Here is a 17,207-nt window from a genome sequence, read left to right on the forward strand (position 1 = left end):
ATTACAAATTACAACAAAAGTTAAGATGGTCGACGTGCGCTGTCATTGAGTGTTATTAGTTATTACTGTCCGAAAAATATTCACTATTTACTCCAAAATACCAAACTGGGTTCCAAAAGTGTCGATCAGTTATTAAATTTAGCGGATACTTATTTCGTGGATGACGTAACTGCCGTAATAAAATGTTTCGCGGAACAGAAAAAGGAAAATTGGTAAGTCACCCGCTTCATTGGAATATAAGTAAATAAAGTATAATAACACTTTTCTGAAGCTTATCAATGTCGCTGTTTTTTTATTGCAAAAAGGTACGCGCGTCTTCGGAAGCGAATATATCAACACTCGGCCGGTAAGAAGTCAGCAGCTCCGACGAGGAAGAGATGTCACAATTCGTGTAATAACAGAAAGTGAAAGTATTTCACGATTGCGCCGTAACAGAGTCTTACATAAAGCGGACCGTGTGTATTCGCACTCGCGAGTATCTCGCCTATTCTCATTGACCTCCGGAACATCGGAGCCTATTGGAAAATAACATTCGATTATTTCTAGCCTATTCGGCGACGATGAGATGAGGGATAACGCAGACTGTAGTATGTAACACTTGCAGCGTGCTGGTGTTCCCGGCGTGCAGTAACTACCGGCGCTACCTGGTGCACCGATCGTGCGAGAGCCTGCGCCTCCCGGCCGAGGGCCCCCCGGGTCCGCGCCTCGCGTCCTTCTCCATCGGGGCCGGAGAGCAGCGCCGACCCGTGGTCTGCCATGAGCGCCAGTTACTCGGGTAATGTGTATAATCTCAATACTGGCATTTAGGAGACTGCTCGCCGTTCCGCGGAGTGTTGCAGAATCCGGATCGGGAAGTTTGAGGTTCGCCGGAGCTCGCTCTGCCGCAACTTGCTTCTCATTTTCCAAGTAATTCAGTAAGTAGGTATTTACGAATAAAAGAAAATAACTCCAAAATATGCTCAATACTTGTTCAATCATCAGGACACGGAGATGTTTCCGCTCTATAGTGAAAATCTCCTCGAGGGCACAGTACAATAAACATTTATTCCCGTCCCGTTGATTATGTATCTCTGTGTCCAAACGGATGAAGAATACCGTCTGTGTGTGAAAAAGAACCGGAACCCTGGATCGGTGTTTTCGACTCGATGGCTGCTATCGGATAGAGTCCCGATCAAGTCCGCCCGCTTCGTTGTTCAGCAGTCGGTGCATTCGTCCGCCATTCTTCGGGTCCCGGGTTCGACTTCTCGCTGGGTGGATGTAAATTATTAATTTTAAAGATTTTTTAAACTACAATATTTCGTTGTTCCCAGCCTAGCACATGAAGGGTAAGAATGATCGCCCTTCCTTCATTTGACCGATGATGGAACTACGCCACATTTGACTTAGCGATGCGGTGCCCTATGCGCCACTGGGTGTGGAAAGGGGAATGATGATGATTGAATTGAAGTTTTTTCTGCGAAATAATGTAGGTTTTAAGTACTTGTACATTTAAAGATTAATGTCAAAAAGTTCAGCAAAAACTTTAACACGAATCATGTAGGGACATTCCCATCGATCACCGGAGCCTTGTACGTCTGCCAGCTGACTATTTGTCCACTTTCAGGCGCCCCCTTTCCTGCCCCCTAGGAGACTCAAGGGCAACTATGGGGGTCCCGAACAACCGGGACGATGACCAATCAAGTATGTTTCCTTATTCGCCTATAGACGGGGCCTACGTTTAAAGCGGTAATGCGATAGTGTGTTGTGACACTGTCCCGTCGAGTTTCAATAAAAATTGGCCCTTCTATATTCACGAATATAATATACTCGTGTATATCGGCACCCTAAACTCAAATGGGCAATATCAAAACACATTACCGCATTCCTTCTGTGCGCCTTGAACGTAGACCCCGTCAATACATATCATTTACACCTGTTTACGCACCAACCACATATTTATACCGACTGCTTTTGTATTACATCATAAAATGTAATTCTGAAAAACTGAAAAAAAACTCAAATAAACTTTTTATTTTGGATCATTTTAATAAATTTTGTTTATTTTATGACTAAGGAGCAGTTGGCAAAATTATTCAATTGAGTAAATTAAAACAAGGTTAAATAAGGAAATTCAGTGGATTAAAATAAAAAATAAAAATCGTTAGTAGACGATTGTACTAAGCCAAAATTTTTTTTCCAATTTTTATATATTATATTATCAGCGCTATGGTTTTTTAAAGTTTTGTGTTTCTGAAATAACTGTGACGTCAGAGGTTCTCTTCGCTTATTCTCGATCAGTTCTACCCATCAGTCCATTGACAGCGAGCAAACTGGAAATCTTCCAAAACTCTCTTATTATCGGTCGATTCATAGAAACAGGGATGTTGTTCAAAATAGTTTTTTTTTTAATTAAAATATTATTCATTTATTTTTTTGTAGGAAACTTTACCATACAGTTTAATGCTCTTATTTTTACCGCACGCAAGAAATCATTTTTGTATCCAATTGCCCGTAGGGCTAAAGTTCCTCATTAAATAATATATTGATCAACAATATTTTGAGTATGTCCAAATGTTTGTAGACATCCTTGTCTACAAAAATTTGGATTGAACTCCCTGGGAGAAGAACATTTTAGAGAAGGTAGTATATAAGTCTAGGCAAGTCTTAAAATTTGGACATACTCAAAATATACTCGAGATAAATCCACCAGGGCCCCGATTACAATGGGAAGTAAACAGCGTTATCTTCGACCGTCTAAAAAGAAAAACCGATATTTGTGTACGAAAATGAGTATATTTGCATAAACATTTAAAATATCTTCGTCGGTAACCTATAATTGAACATAGGTGCGAAGGTTTTCACGGTCACTGTTATCGATATGTTTCTTTTTTGGGATAGAGAGAATAGAAATGTACCTACTGCCGACTGCGACACGGTACAAATTACTAGTACTTAAACACACACTTTTTCCTACAAAACACTCAGTTTACCCTGAAGATGGCTCCTGCAATGGTAGCCGAAACGTCTGAACAAATCCAACACACACGGTACCACCAAAAAAAGAAACATATTTATAATTGTTTAGAAGAAAAATTTGTACGCATATTCTGCTTTTCGTGGAGAAAACTTAATTTTACTGTGTAGATAAAATTGAAGATAAATGTTAACTTCCCATTGTAATTTGGGCCCTGGTCCATGAAAAAGTATAGAAATTGAATAAGTAAGATTTTCAGGCGTTGCCTAGTATGTTGGTGAAATAATTCAATTAGATGAATCTCACCCGCATTAATAAAGGTTTCTGCTCTTTAACTTCACAACACCAATAGATGAAAGAATTGAAGGAATTGAATGTTCAGATATGGGCCGAATGGTGAATGTTAAGCTGTGTGCACTTAAAGTTAAAGTGGCCACTTAAACCAGCCGATGACAGGTCATAAGCCCTGTAGATGCCTAGACTTCTATATTAATTAATAATACTCCTATTCGTCGCACTCGACATACTGTATTACTGAGCTACAACAAATGCAACACCAGAGCAGCTCAAAATTCGCTCTTAGGAAGAGCAGTTAGTAACTTTTCTAAAATTGAGAAGATGTACGATTTAGACATCTTTAACGACTCAGCTCTCTGCTACAAACGGAAGCTGAGTCTTATAGATTTTAATGTTTAGTATTACTAATGTTATTATTGGAGCACATAGGGGAATTTGCTTATGTGTGCCCTACTTCAAAGTTTAAAGTTACTGTAATATTAGTATCATTTAGCCTCTTTGAAAATAAACAGAAACAATTAATACTAAACTAGGTACTACCAGGATACACACTACATAAACACCACATCTTATACACATTACTCCATACACCTCACTCCACGCACTACATTTCATACTCACAACAATAAAAACACAATCACTAGTAAATTCACACAAAGCACAAATTCTTCTTACATCTTGTTGTACTGTTAGATAGTTGTTTCATATATTGTGTTGTGTACGTAATTGGTGCTGTGTTAAGTTTATTTTTTGTTCGTAATATTGTCTAGATTTTTATTAACGTAGCACTGTGTGCACAACATTAAATTTAAACAAATAAACAAATTACCCTCTCTAAAATGTTCTTCATCTCTATTGTAATATGTTAATACATTGATTATGAGATATAGAATCTACAAAGTTAGTGCTATAAATATTCATTATTTGACTATTGAAAAAATGGCTCATATTATTTACATTCTTTTGTATATTCATATTAAATATATCCTTTAAATAATTAAATGAGCCCCCAAGTTATTACAGTAAAATGTTTTAGAATATGTACATTTGTTTGTCATTTATTTGACAGTAATTGTGTTGGCAAGTTATATTGTCCAGTACGATGGCGGTGATATCTTATGGTGACTATATACACAATATGGTGATAGGCTGCAATTAGCCACAAAGTTGCCAGAACAGTCTGTAATACAATGGGGCCGTGGAACCAAATGTGTTACATGTTCCACTTCCTACTGTGTTGTGTAATCTTGCGCCAATGTTTGCCCACCCATCTGCTATGTATTATATAACTGCGCAGAGTGAAAGTGGCTCTCTGTTGCAGGCTCCCCCCCCTGCGCCGCCTACCGCCCCCCCCGCGCCCGCCGCCCACCTTCCACCAGGTAACACTAACCATCCTCTCACTAGACCGCCGGACACTCGTCTCTCCACTACTCCACTATTGATATCGTTCCTTTAATGCTATGTTGTTCGTATTTTGTTATTTGTAGAGAGTTAGTTTGGAATTCATTATTTGTTTACAACATGTGGGAAATGAACATATTTCAGTAGTGATACGCCGGTGAAGACTCGGCGTCCGGACCGCGAAGTGTACGTACCCCGAGCGCGACGCTCGCACGCCCCCGCGGCCCCTGCCGCCGCCATCCCTGCCGCCGTTTCCGCCGCCCCCGCCACGCCGCCGCGCCGGGCCCCCGACAAGGCGTTCTGCAACGTGTACCGGCCGCCACACGCGCGCGAGGATGGTGCTGACGGCGGTGCTGCTCCTGCTGCAGGTGCTGGCCATCCTGGCGACGCTGCCCATGATCCTGCGCAACATGTGAGCGGCCCGCGGCGCATCATGGGGCCGCCCGATAAGGACGAGGACACGGACGGCCGCGAGCTGCGCCGCGCCACGCGGGAGATAAACCGGAGCAACAGGAGGCTCATCAAGCAGAGCTTCCCCTCTGACGAGCTCGTCATCTCGGCTCCGGCCCCGGCCGAGGAGGCGCCGGGCGACGGCGCGGCGGAGAGGGCGGCGAGGGTGTTCGACCCTGCCGAACACGACTGGGAGGCGATGCTGGACGAGGACGGCGAGTGCCTGGAGCCGGCGTTACTGGCCGAACTGGCGCAGGCCGTGGGGCGCGTCACGGTGCAGAGCCCCCGCGAGCCCCCGCCCACCCTGGAACCCTCGCCGCTGTCGCACGTGCTGGAGGTGTACGACTTTCCCGCCCAGTTCCGGGAGTTGGATCTGCTGGCCGTGTTCTCCGACTTCAAAGACACAGGCTTCGAGATCAAGTGGGTGGATGACAATCACGCCCTCCTGGTCTTCAGCAGCACCAAGATAGGTGAGCTGCACGTTGTATTGTTTGCTTCATAGTTTGCAACTTGCATTTCACGGTACCTTGCCTTGTATTTGTGAAGGGATTTATACCATGCAGGGAACGGTCGGTATATTCACTGCCCAGTTTATGAGTTATTAGTTATTGAGCCTGGTGAGTGGGTGAAAGGAAATACCAAGTTAATATTCAAGGTTTACTGTACACTGTACTGTGTGATGTAATGATTACTTTACAAGTCACTGTACTTTTCCTGTATTTTTGTTTGACCCTTAGACTGCCAAACAACAATATATGTGTGTTCTTAATCGGGTCATAAAATTTTAACAGGATTGTTACTGACGTCAAATTCCCCTAAAAGGTTTGGGAACAATAAAATTAATTATATAATCTGTTATTTTTTAGTTTCGTTCACTAGTTACCGGTTTTATAAAAATTAATTTATTTTTGAGAAATTGAAATTATTAATTTTGATCCACTTCGTGGTGTAGTGGTTTGCGCGTATGTTATTATGAAAAAGATCTCGGTTTTTATTCAATTAAGGTTTCAATTATATGTGTACCTTAAAGTAAGTAAACAACGGGAGTCACATTGCATGTAACGTTCAGGAAACAAGATTTTGTGATTTCCAAAAAATAACTTTTGAGTCAAATGATATAATCATAGTGCATGTTAAAATAGCATATCTCGGACTATTAATGTTTTTTATGAAAGAAAGTGGATTTTGGTATTTTATTCACGGCTAATTGCGTTAATTTCTGCATTTTTAACTTCAAAACAGCAAAAAGAGGACTCCCGTGTTTTATCTTTTAAGGTACAGATGCATAAAGTGTATTATTTCCCACGATTTCCTGACTGATCAGCATAATTTACCGTAAAAAGAAAAATCTTTAATACAGACTCACTCTTGTTTAAGAGAAAAAAGTCATTACTTTATATTCCCCGCCTGCTATTAAAACCGATCCACTAATTGTGAATGAGTGAATTTATTATGAATACTAATTTAATAAATTACCTTTAAAATAATAGAATAACTTAAGAGGTCCGTATTTTACTGGAAAAGCCATCACTAAAATACATAAAAATAGTTTATGATGGAACCTAATGATTGTCAATTAAGAAGTTTAAAAAATGTGTTTATTTATTATAATGGGTACAGCAACAGAAAATAAACATGTGTTAGCTATTAAGAAGAAGTAATTATTCTACAAATGAAACAAAAAGAAACAAATGACCACGCCGATTCACCATGCGAGTAGGCAGAGGAAAGAACACCATATCAATATCTGTCTCTGCTTAAAGACCTCACTTCCTCTAAATTCATACATCTTCTATGAGCGTGCCGATTATTCCGATTTTCAACATATCCTTTTTAAAGTATCTGCTAAACATGTCACAAGCCCTGTTAATGCCTAGACTTCCATATTTCCTTCTCTTCAACCAACTCCAAGATACATTTTTCTCTATTTTCGTTTAGCACGCATTGATGGAAATAGAAGGTTCGACAAAACATAACAGGGCACTTTGCCCCGCATTCAACAAAAAAACAATAATAACGATTAAAACAATGCGCCCCGCTAAGCGAGACCATAAGGTTTGTTATTATTTCTAAACAAGAAATAATTGACAACCTCTGTACGACAATATGATGCGTCATGGTTATTTTGGCATCTCGCTAACTCCATTAGAAGTGGACTAGCAATATGGAAGATTTTTCTTGGAAGTGTTCATTATTTTCAAATCCGAAGTGTGTTTGGGAAACAATATAGTCGATAAAATATTTAAATATTAGCATTTCTCATTAGATTCTTGAATAACTGCTTAGCAGTCGAGAGGGTTAAATCATTGATAGCCCATTTAAATTATGACTAGTTCAAGGCTAAAATGTGAAAGAATATTAATGATAACATAAAAACATGTTTTATTGTCACTAGTGACAACTAGATATTTTCTAAAAAAAATTGTTTATGAAAATTCATTTTAAGCAAAATATTAATGGCGGTTTAAAAATTCTTAACTCACATAAATACATTGTCATATAATAATTCAGTTTGTTCACCTGTGGAGACCGGGAGACCGTCACTCAAATATTTGAAAATGAACATTCAAAATGGAAATGTTTACTGAATAATCTGGCGGTGCATAAGGCAATATGGTTTCCGTGAGATTGACTTTTTGGGGAGTCCCCGATTTCCATTTCAAGCACTTCAACTGAATAACAACTAACAATACATTACCAGATATAAATTCCTTTCGTATTTGTATATTTCTGTCATTAGAATAAATAAAAAAACTGGCAGGTGCCTAGCTAGATATTCTGCCGATTAGATTACTTCTCCTTCATGGTTAGATGGTCGAGTGAAGTCGGTCTCCCATTCGCCTCGCGCAGGCTGCTGGCCGCCGGCTGCAATAATTTCCCAATCTGCGCGTCACACTCCATTTTCTTATTCGTATGTGATGGTGCATAGGGCAATGAAATATTGGAGTGTAAAAGCACACATAAAACTATTTTTCATATTGACATTTCCAGGAATTAAACCTGGAGCCGGAAGCGTGGTAGGCGAATGCGCCAACCACTACTCTACATGGCGGACTACTCTCCGCTGCATTTTGTTTTTCAGGCTTTTTACCTCGGAGCAGCCGACGATAAAAAAAACACTCGTTCAAGATTCTGGTTCTTTCGCATACGTAGAACTGTATTCTCCATCCGCCATGATACGGACAAGTTTTGAAAAAAGAAATTCACAATAGCAAACAGATAAAAACTTAGTCGCCGGCTGCTGCTGCTCTTAACGACCCACTAAATATTTTTCACCTTTCATAAAGCTGAGTGTTTTCAAATTAGATAAATCATTTGAAAATTTATTTATTAACTCTTACAAAAATAATATATAATTTTTTATTCTTACTCGGTTGTTGATAGTAATATTTTTTACATCTTTTGAAAAACTTGTCCGAATCTTTTGTTTAATTTTGTTTGGTAGTTTATTGTATAATTTCAGTCCCTGGTTTATTAGTCTTGATTGTCCCTGTCCCGTTTTGGAATGTTGTATGTGGTATTTTTCTGATATTCTTGTATTATGTCCGTGTTTATTACAATTTTATTTCAAGTTTTAGTTTTTTGTCTACAATGATATCAGTGGCTAACTTATTAATAAAATTCAAAGATTCCACTTGATAAAATTCATTAACATTGAATTGTTTAGTTCTTTAGTTGGTGTTAGATAAGGAAGGTCATATACTAGCTTCAGTATTTTATTTTGCTTTATTTATTTATTGTGGATAACTTATATAGCGCCATTTTCGTAATAAAATACCTCAAGGGCGCTTTACATGGTGATTCTATTGTTAAGTTAATTTAATCGAAGCTTTTAAATTTGTAATTTAATTAAAATAATTTATTTTGTTGTCACGTGTTACGGATTTATTCAAATGATTTAGAGAACAAGTGGGTTTTAAGTTTTTTCCGAAACATCACTTCACTTTCACAGCCTCGCACCTCTGCTGGGAGAGCATTCCATGCCATAGGGCCTGCGACCGCAAATGCGCGCTCACCAAATTTAGTGCGCTGTTTGCGTAGAGGTATAATAACTTTTCCTCTCGCCGTAGACGTAGCTGATCTAAGCGTGAGACGCCTGTCAGCTAGTTCATCTGGTGTGCATAGTTCCCTTAGATATTCCGGAGCCGAGTTGTGCAGTGACTTATACATAAGCCAACAGAGTTTGTATTCGACCCTCTGTGGAAAACGTAGCCAGTGTAGTTCCCGAAGTAGTGGAGTGATATGACTGAACTTAGAGATTCCGAAAATAAATCTCGCTGCGGCATTCAATACAGATTGTAGGCGAGTCATTTTGTTCATTGGTAGACCTGCATAGATACCATTACAATAATCGACTCTAGACACTACAAACGCATTTATTAATTGACGGGCGGCATCAACCGGCAAATTTTTGCGTATGCATTTAATTTGTCTCAGCTGGTAGAAGCATGAACTTATCGTTCTACTAATTTGAGCGTCAAGAGATAGGTCAGAATTGAGTAAAACTCCCAGTAGTTTAACGGTGGATAAAACGGCACTCCCTACATTGGGTAGAGCCGTATCCTGGATCAAATTCTGTCGTCTGGCTGAAGCCACCCACAGTTGTTCAGTTTTTGATGGGTTTAATGTTAGTCTGTTTTCAGCCATCCAGTTTCCTATTTTCTTGATGCATCCATCAATTAAATTGACAAGCGCACTTCTCTCGCCTGGTTTGCAATAAAAATAAATCTGCGTATCATCTGCATAGCAGTGCGACCACAATCCACATTCTTTGATAATGTTCTCTATATCTTTAGTGTAAAGGAGATAGAGAAGTGGTCCGAGTACTGACCCTTGAGGCACTCCTGTAGACACCCGAAAGTTGGTTGAGCTTTTACCCTGGAACACGACTGCATATTCTCTTTTATTAAGATATGAACTGAACCACATATGTGCCTGATCACGGATACCATAAGTTTTCTCCAGACGTTCAAGCAAAATATTATGGTCTACAGTATCAAATGCAGCACTCATGTCCAGAAGAGCCATCAACACCAGATTACCAGAGTCCACCGACGTTATAATGTCAGACAGTACTCTTATCACTCCCGTCTCCGTGGAATGAAAACGTCGGTATGCCGATTGCCTTACCGAAAATAAAGAATTCCGCTCGATATAGTTAACGAGCCTGTGAGAAACTATTTTTTCTAGTATTTTTGATACGATGGGAAGATTTGAAATAGGGCGAAAACTGGAAAGATCTTCCACATCTAGTTGGGAATTTTTTAAAAGTGGAGTTACATTTGCTTTTTTTATGGCTCTCGGAACAATGCTGCGCTCCATGGATGTATTAAATAAATCTGTTAAAAATGGAGCTAATACGTTAATGCATTTTTTCAAAAGCCATGTTGGCATCGGATCTAATATACATTGTTTGTTGGCTGTCATTGTAGTCTGTTTATGTCATTTCGGTTTCCTGTTCCCCATACTTTTTGCATATAACATATTTTAGATTTGAAATAGGCTTCATACATAAGAATTTTTTCAGTTTTTGGAACGAAGTTTTTGATTTTTTTAAAAAGACTCGATAATGTTGCTATTTTGCTAATTACATTATTGATGTGAGTTGTCCATGTCAATTGTCTGTCTATTAGGAGTCCTAAATATTTAACATGTTCAATTAGTCGTTTTTCATTTATGTAAGCATCTACTTTATGGCATTTTTTTTCTAGATTAACAAATGGATAATATTGCTTTTTTTTTCATTAAGCGTAAGTAAGTAAATGTTTGTCCATTTAGTCAACATAGTTAGGTCTTCGTTTATGTCATTGTTTGTTAATACGTCAGTTTGATTTTGATAGAATAGTCCAATGTCGTCGGCATATATGATAATTTTTCCTTTAAAATTGTACAGTGATAAGTCATTTTTAAATAAATAACGATCTATTTTAGTGTTCAACTCTCAATAGGCTGATTTTGATGTTACCTAGTTATATAAATTACCCCATGATTTTTTAATAAAAAAATATTAATTTATTAAATTAAATTTTGGATTCAATTTATTAATACACGCAATGAGGAATTCCAGCCCAACCTGGAATTAAATTTAAAAAATGTTTTCGTGTACACGTGAATATTTAAAAATTTTAGAGTATGATGAAATATCTCAAAAACGGACCCAAAAATAAATAAAAAATGTTAAAAATAGTATTCATTTTAAAATCGTAAATAATGACGTCACTCCTTATATCTACGTGTAGTATTTCCGGTTTCCGCTTAAAAGCCCCCGAACCGTGTAAGGAACGTTTTGACCATAGAAAAAAAAGAATATAATTTGACATTGCAACCAGAGATTATGTCAACTTTCTAGGTTTTCCAAATCGAAACGTTCGTAAAAACAACCATAACATAGAAATGAGCACTTTACAATCAACTCAATGAAGTAATCAAAGCAATATTCCATAGATTCTTGTCAGTTTTGTTATTGGCTGGAGAAATACAACTTACCGCGGTCAGTGAAAGTAAGAACGCCAACCGTTTCATTTGGTGCGGTATTTGATAAATGTAACTTTAAAAAATCATATCTTTGTAAAAAACGCACAAAAAAAAAAAAAAAAATATTTTTCCTTAGTTAAATAGTACGCTAATAGAAAAAAATAAATTAGAAAACAGTGGAATTCCTCATTCTGCGGTGCCGCGGAAAAGGGGCACAAGTCGGGTTTTTTCGCTATTTGGGGTTTTACTGCCATTCGAAACTCCATTTAATGACACTCAAGGGAAATGGGTACCAGTTGATGTATTTCTCATTTCGACAATAAAAATTCGATTTTACATTTGGACCTAAGTTTATAATTGTAAAAAAGTGTCAAAGAAAAAAGACCTAATTCGAGTTGCGCCTTCTTATGATTATTTTTTCATCAAATTTGTAATGCGGAAAAAGAGCACAAGTCGGCTTGCGCTAGCAGTGACATAGCTTGGCCACAACGGTGCAACGAAATAACATTCATTTATCATATGGTAAAAAGGCATATCTTTTGTTGAACTCCATCCTCACGCCGCGCCACCTCAAATTGCCACGAATTTTACAAAAAAACTAGCCGAAGACTGCGGCCGAATAAATTGTTGATTGATGTTTTTAATTTAATTACTGTATTGTTATTTTTTTAATATATACTAATGTTCAATATGTAAATAAACTCTGTTTTCATTTCTTAAACTGCACATGTGGTGTCCTAACATACATTCATAGCTTCTTCCGCATTCTTGCATCTTGTCATAGATGCCCTTCGATGATCTCGTCTTGGTTGTCCTCTTCCTACGTTACCGGTCATATTTGTTTTACAGTCATTCAGTCGTTTCATATGACCGACCATGTTAGTGACCTTTTCATTTATGCACGTATCAGATTACTTGAATCAACATTGGCAAATGAATTTTTTGTCACAGAAGGCAAAATTAGCAGTTCGCGGTGGAATCCCGGTGCCGACGCTTATTTATGGGAGCAAAGTATGGGAACAGAAAAACAAGTATGAAAGTAGGCTAAATGCCGTCAAAATGCTATCTCTCAGGTGAATGCGTGGTGAAACTAAATACGTACATGGCAAGACCAAATCCAATGTTAAAAGTTGTAATAATGGGCGCATGTGCATAAGAAGATTTATGAATGTAGAGGTAGCGAGATCTGTATTCAAAGACAGAGTGATATGGCGTTTTATCCTCTCAGCCTACAATAACAGCAAAACTATGCAAAATGTTGCTGAGTCCGTTTTTCCTTATTTTATTGTTCCTCACAAAGTTAAACCACTGCCTACCAAAAATACTGTGTTCTTAAAATTCAGTATTTTTCTGTTTTAATCCTAGTGAGAATCTTTGTGGACACCATATGCTCTAATTTTGGCCTAAGTGCACTCGGTGCTAATACGATTGAAGTATAGGAAAAAAATTAACAGGGAAAAAGGGCACGTGTCTTCAATATTTATAAATATGTCATTTTTACAAGCAATGAATATGTCAACTCATAAACAACCCTGGATTGAAATATATTCCATTAAATAACAAATGTAACTGATATATTTTGTAGTAATTAAAAAACCATCTAGGCTCTAGGAGCCAGTCAGTAAAACAGTCATGCTGTAAAATTACGCCATCGTGACTTATGCCCCTTTTCCGTGTCACCGCAGAATTGTTTTAAATCACATTTAAATCTGTAGTTATTCCTTGTTAAAAGATAGCATCAGTTTCAAAACATACTTAAATCTAAGATTGTTTGGTTTCAAAATGTAAATACCTCGTGGGTCTATGTAGAAATATGGTCTATGGTCTGGTAGAAAATGGATGCCCTGCGAGGAATCTAAGTGTTCATTGTTTATTACAATCTGCTCATCTTCATGGCGGCAATGCAGAACTGAACTCGAGTCGCGTATTGTCCGTGTCCGTAAAAGGAAAGAGGGTTTATCTACTAACGCACTGACGAGTAGAGCCGGGAGGCGTGCATCGGCCGGGAGTCAGGCCGAGTTGCCCTTTCCCCGCTGCGCTGTTGTTAAGGACGTTGTCTTCATATGTAGGATCGGGCTTTCATACTGTATGGTTGATAGATCTATGGCGATGCCAGGTTTTGAGTAGGTCGATGCTAGGTTTTTGTCTCGAATTGATTGTTTTTTTTTTGTTTATTTGTCTGAATCGGGTGTCTTTGATACAGGAAAAAAAAAGTGATAAGGTTGGCAGAATTGCCGGTGGTGACGACTCCAGTTGGAATCGTTTTTCCCGGTTTTCTAACAAGCCATCGGAATTGGGAAGGTTAGATCGAGGCCGACAGACAAAGCCACCGTATCATCGCTGCGCCTGCGATATCCGCTAAGTGATTTTTCTTTTTTAAAGTATTTTTATTTTCTTACGAAGATTACACAACTTTGTTTCAGCAAAATATACTTAAATATTTGTTATTTCATTGTCAATAAAAAAATACATTAAAAAAAATCCGCAATCAAAAGGTACTCTGTTTAAATTATCTACTTAAATTTTTGAAATATGCCACTAATGAATATTGCAAGCGCAACAATGATACATGCTAAGGTGCACTGACGGTTATCACCTATCGGGAAATCATTAAAAAAATTAAAAAGTAATTGACTATCCATTAAAGCTAAAACAAAATGTTTTTGCAATGTGCCGATCTGTAGAGGCCGAAAGACCTCTGAAATGGATTCGGGTAAATGTGTCCCCAAAATGGGGCTTTCGATGAGCATTAGAACGCGAGTCATAATCATTCCCTTTCCGCACCTAATGGTAAATAGGACACTGGATTGGTACACCGATCGCAGCATATCTCGATCAAATTTTGTTACATGAAGGTAAGGTGATCAGTCTTACTCTTCAGGTACCAGTCCAGGGACCATGAAATATTCTAGTGTTACCCTTTTAAATAAATATTTCATATCAACCATGTCAGGAATCGAACCCGAGACCTCTCGCATGGTAGGCAAACGCGCTGACCATCACACCACGAGGCCGACGAAACGAATACTGATACTTATCAAAATATAATGAGTTAATTAATTTGATTTAATAGACTTCACCTTAACTTAACCTTCTTCACGGCCCGATTCCAGCTCAAGAGGTGCTGGCGTATTCCCACCCCATGGTGCGGACGCGCTCGCTGCAGGAGGCCACGCAGGAGTCGCGCAACAAGGCGCGGCGCTGCGCGGGGGGGCTGCAGCCGTACCGCACGCGGCCCGAGACGTGCGCCGCGCTGGCGCGCCGCCTCGTGACAGGCGCGCTGGGCCTGCGCCTGCCCACGGCTTCGCAGGAGCGCCTGGAGGAGCGACGCCTGCTCACGCAAGCCAGAGGTACGCTGTACGAAGACGGTCGTCCGGTGGTGCATAGGGCGCTGCATTCGTATCGCAATTGCAGCTCGATTTGAAGTTTTACGCTGCAGGTGCAGTCCAAAGTCTATGAATCGTTACAGCGATTATCACCCTTTCAAATATATATTTTATGTCGACTCGGCCGGGAACCAAACGCGGGAGGCAAACACACTAACTAGTGCACCGCGCCGATAAGCCGACTAATATCCGCTAGATTGACTTTTCAGGATTATTTATTTATTTAAAACTTCTAGCAAAAAACAGATTGGTCAAAAGAACAGTTGGTCGAAATTTGTACTAAAAAACCATAAATATATATCAAAAGATACAAACCTAAAATAAAAATAACCTAATTAATTCAAACTTACAGTTGTTTTTTATTACTGCATTATTCCGCCCGAGCATGAGAAAAAAATATTATACGTATTTGTCTAGATGTAATGAAATGGGGCAGTCGAGTTTGTGATTAACCTGTTGTGAATATTATCTCACTTTCTAGAGAAGAAACGCCTCGCTGCCCGACACCGGGAGGCGGCCTGGGACGGGTCCCTCGCTGACACTTCCTGAGCCCCCTCCTCCACTGTCCCAGGTCAGTGCTGTTCCAGGTACGATATAATAACCGCTCGGGAGAATTTATCTTAAATTGTACCGTCATTGTGAAGGGCTTCCGTATTCCTCCCTCTGAGTTCTCAGGGCCAGTTGGACTAAGAGAGTTATGTTTAAAGCTAAATATTTTTTGACAAACAGGCAAAATGGGTTGCATGAAAAAAACAAGATAAAACTTTTTTGCTGCAACTGGCTCATAGTGTTACGCATTCCATCTTGTTACGAATATTTATCTCATCATTTACGAATATTTAATTATAAACAAAATATTAATGTTCCAATTGCCGTGTTGAATTGTTCTGTTTTGCATTTGTTAGATTTTAACGGCTTCTCGACGACCATCATCACCTCACCGGACCCGACACTCCCTCACTATCCACGGACAAAGGTTTGGAGGACTCGTGGCTGATCCGAGGTGAAGACGTTCGGAACATCGGTCAACCTCTTCAGGGTCACTATATTGTGTTCAGCGGACACCTTCTCCAGTGTATAATCGACGTAATAGCTAAGCTCGAATTAATTAAAGATTGTGATACTCGCCAAACAATGAAATTTAGATTAATGATGGAGATTCTGATATGACGTAATAAATAAGGCGGTTGCAAATGCCTCTATTTTGTTAAATATTAAATAAGGGACTTGTGCAATCAGTACGGAATCCTAAACTGAACTCTGTCGTGTGTTACCATATTTATAATTAGATGTACAAATGTTTGCACTGTAATAAACTAATTTGGTGTGTAGTATCTAGATGAAGCCACAAGTTGCAGAGCCATCGGCTAACTACTACAGTTCGATTGGCAATAATAATATTACGCTTTACCCTGATGCGCTAGACTAGCTATGATACGATTATTGTCTACCCGTAATGGTACTACCGCTCCGCTCTGGCTGCCGGAGAGACGGAGACCGCCACTCTGGCATAACCCAGGCGCGAGCGTGGCGCATGAAAATGTTTGTATCTCATCGCCGCTAGAGATGTTGAACGAGCTCTCTCTGATTTGGGGGCTCTTAAATAATATACATTATATAGTTGATAAATACATACTTCTGTGATATCAAAGTGAAATATTTCCTTTGTTATAAAATGAGCTGAGCACACTTGACTCGGTATTGTATCCTTATTTTTATAACATTTATTATTGGACAAGCAATTTACCGTTAATTCTATACACCTAATCTAACCTAACCTACGATTAGCTAGATGGGATATTTTATTAAAAGTTTTATTCGCATTACGTGTTCCATAAATAATATGTGTATATTATGATGTGAAATATTTTTCTTTAATTATACAAAAAAAAAAAAACAATTAAGTTTAAATCCATATATTGTGCCATGTCACGTGACAGAAGTATCTCTTTAGACAATTGTAATAATGATTCTAGATAATAAAAATAAACATATGTTTTATTACTTTATTGTCTTTACCTCGAATGTTTCCCGAGACAATGAGCGGCCGAGGGAGCCGGGAAGGAGGCGGCGGATACCGTCCGGTGGATCTGCACAAGTCAATTATAAAAACTGAATAAATTTGTGTTAAGCCATAATAATTGACAGGGAATAAATATAGTAAACGAGCTGAACCCCGCAATGCTTTGCTATTGCTAGATTTGAGTACATACTCATATATAGATTAAATTAACGCAATCCAACGT

General features: G+C 38.8%; 1 protein-coding gene across 3 annotated transcripts; it reads left to right on the top strand.

The window, feature by feature from the left end:
- Window positions 1-16,963, top strand: LOC148283644 (coiled-coil domain-containing protein R3HCC1L). Of its 3 annotated transcripts, none has more exons than XM_088243561.1 (8): window positions 1-212; window positions 605-775; window positions 1,604-1,680; window positions 4,572-4,629; window positions 4,796-5,571; window positions 14,689-14,925; window positions 15,443-15,548; window positions 15,867-16,963. In XM_088243561.1, the coding sequence occupies exons 3-7, from the start codon at window positions 1,644-1,646 to the stop codon at window positions 15,508-15,510; spliced, it is 1,176 nt and encodes a 391-aa protein (XP_088099687.1). In that variant the 5' UTR covers window positions 1-212; window positions 605-775; window positions 1,604-1,643; the 3' UTR covers window positions 15,511-15,548; window positions 15,867-16,963. The 3 variants fall into 3 exon arrangements, with proteins under 3 accessions (XP_088099687.1, XP_088099688.1, XP_088099689.1); XM_088243562.1 differs by having other exon boundaries at window positions 15,443-15,532; XM_088243563.1 differs by lacking the exon at window positions 4,572-4,629.
- The last annotated feature ends 244 nt before the right edge of the window (window positions 16,964-17,207 follow it).

Source organism: Micrasema longulum, unplaced genomic scaffold, assembly GCF_059751315.1.
Source record: "Micrasema longulum isolate JH-2025_06_02 unplaced genomic scaffold, ASM5975131v1 h1tg000215l, whole genome shotgun sequence".
Classification (NCBI taxonomy): Eukaryota; Metazoa; Arthropoda; class Insecta; order Trichoptera; family Brachycentridae; genus Micrasema; species Micrasema longulum.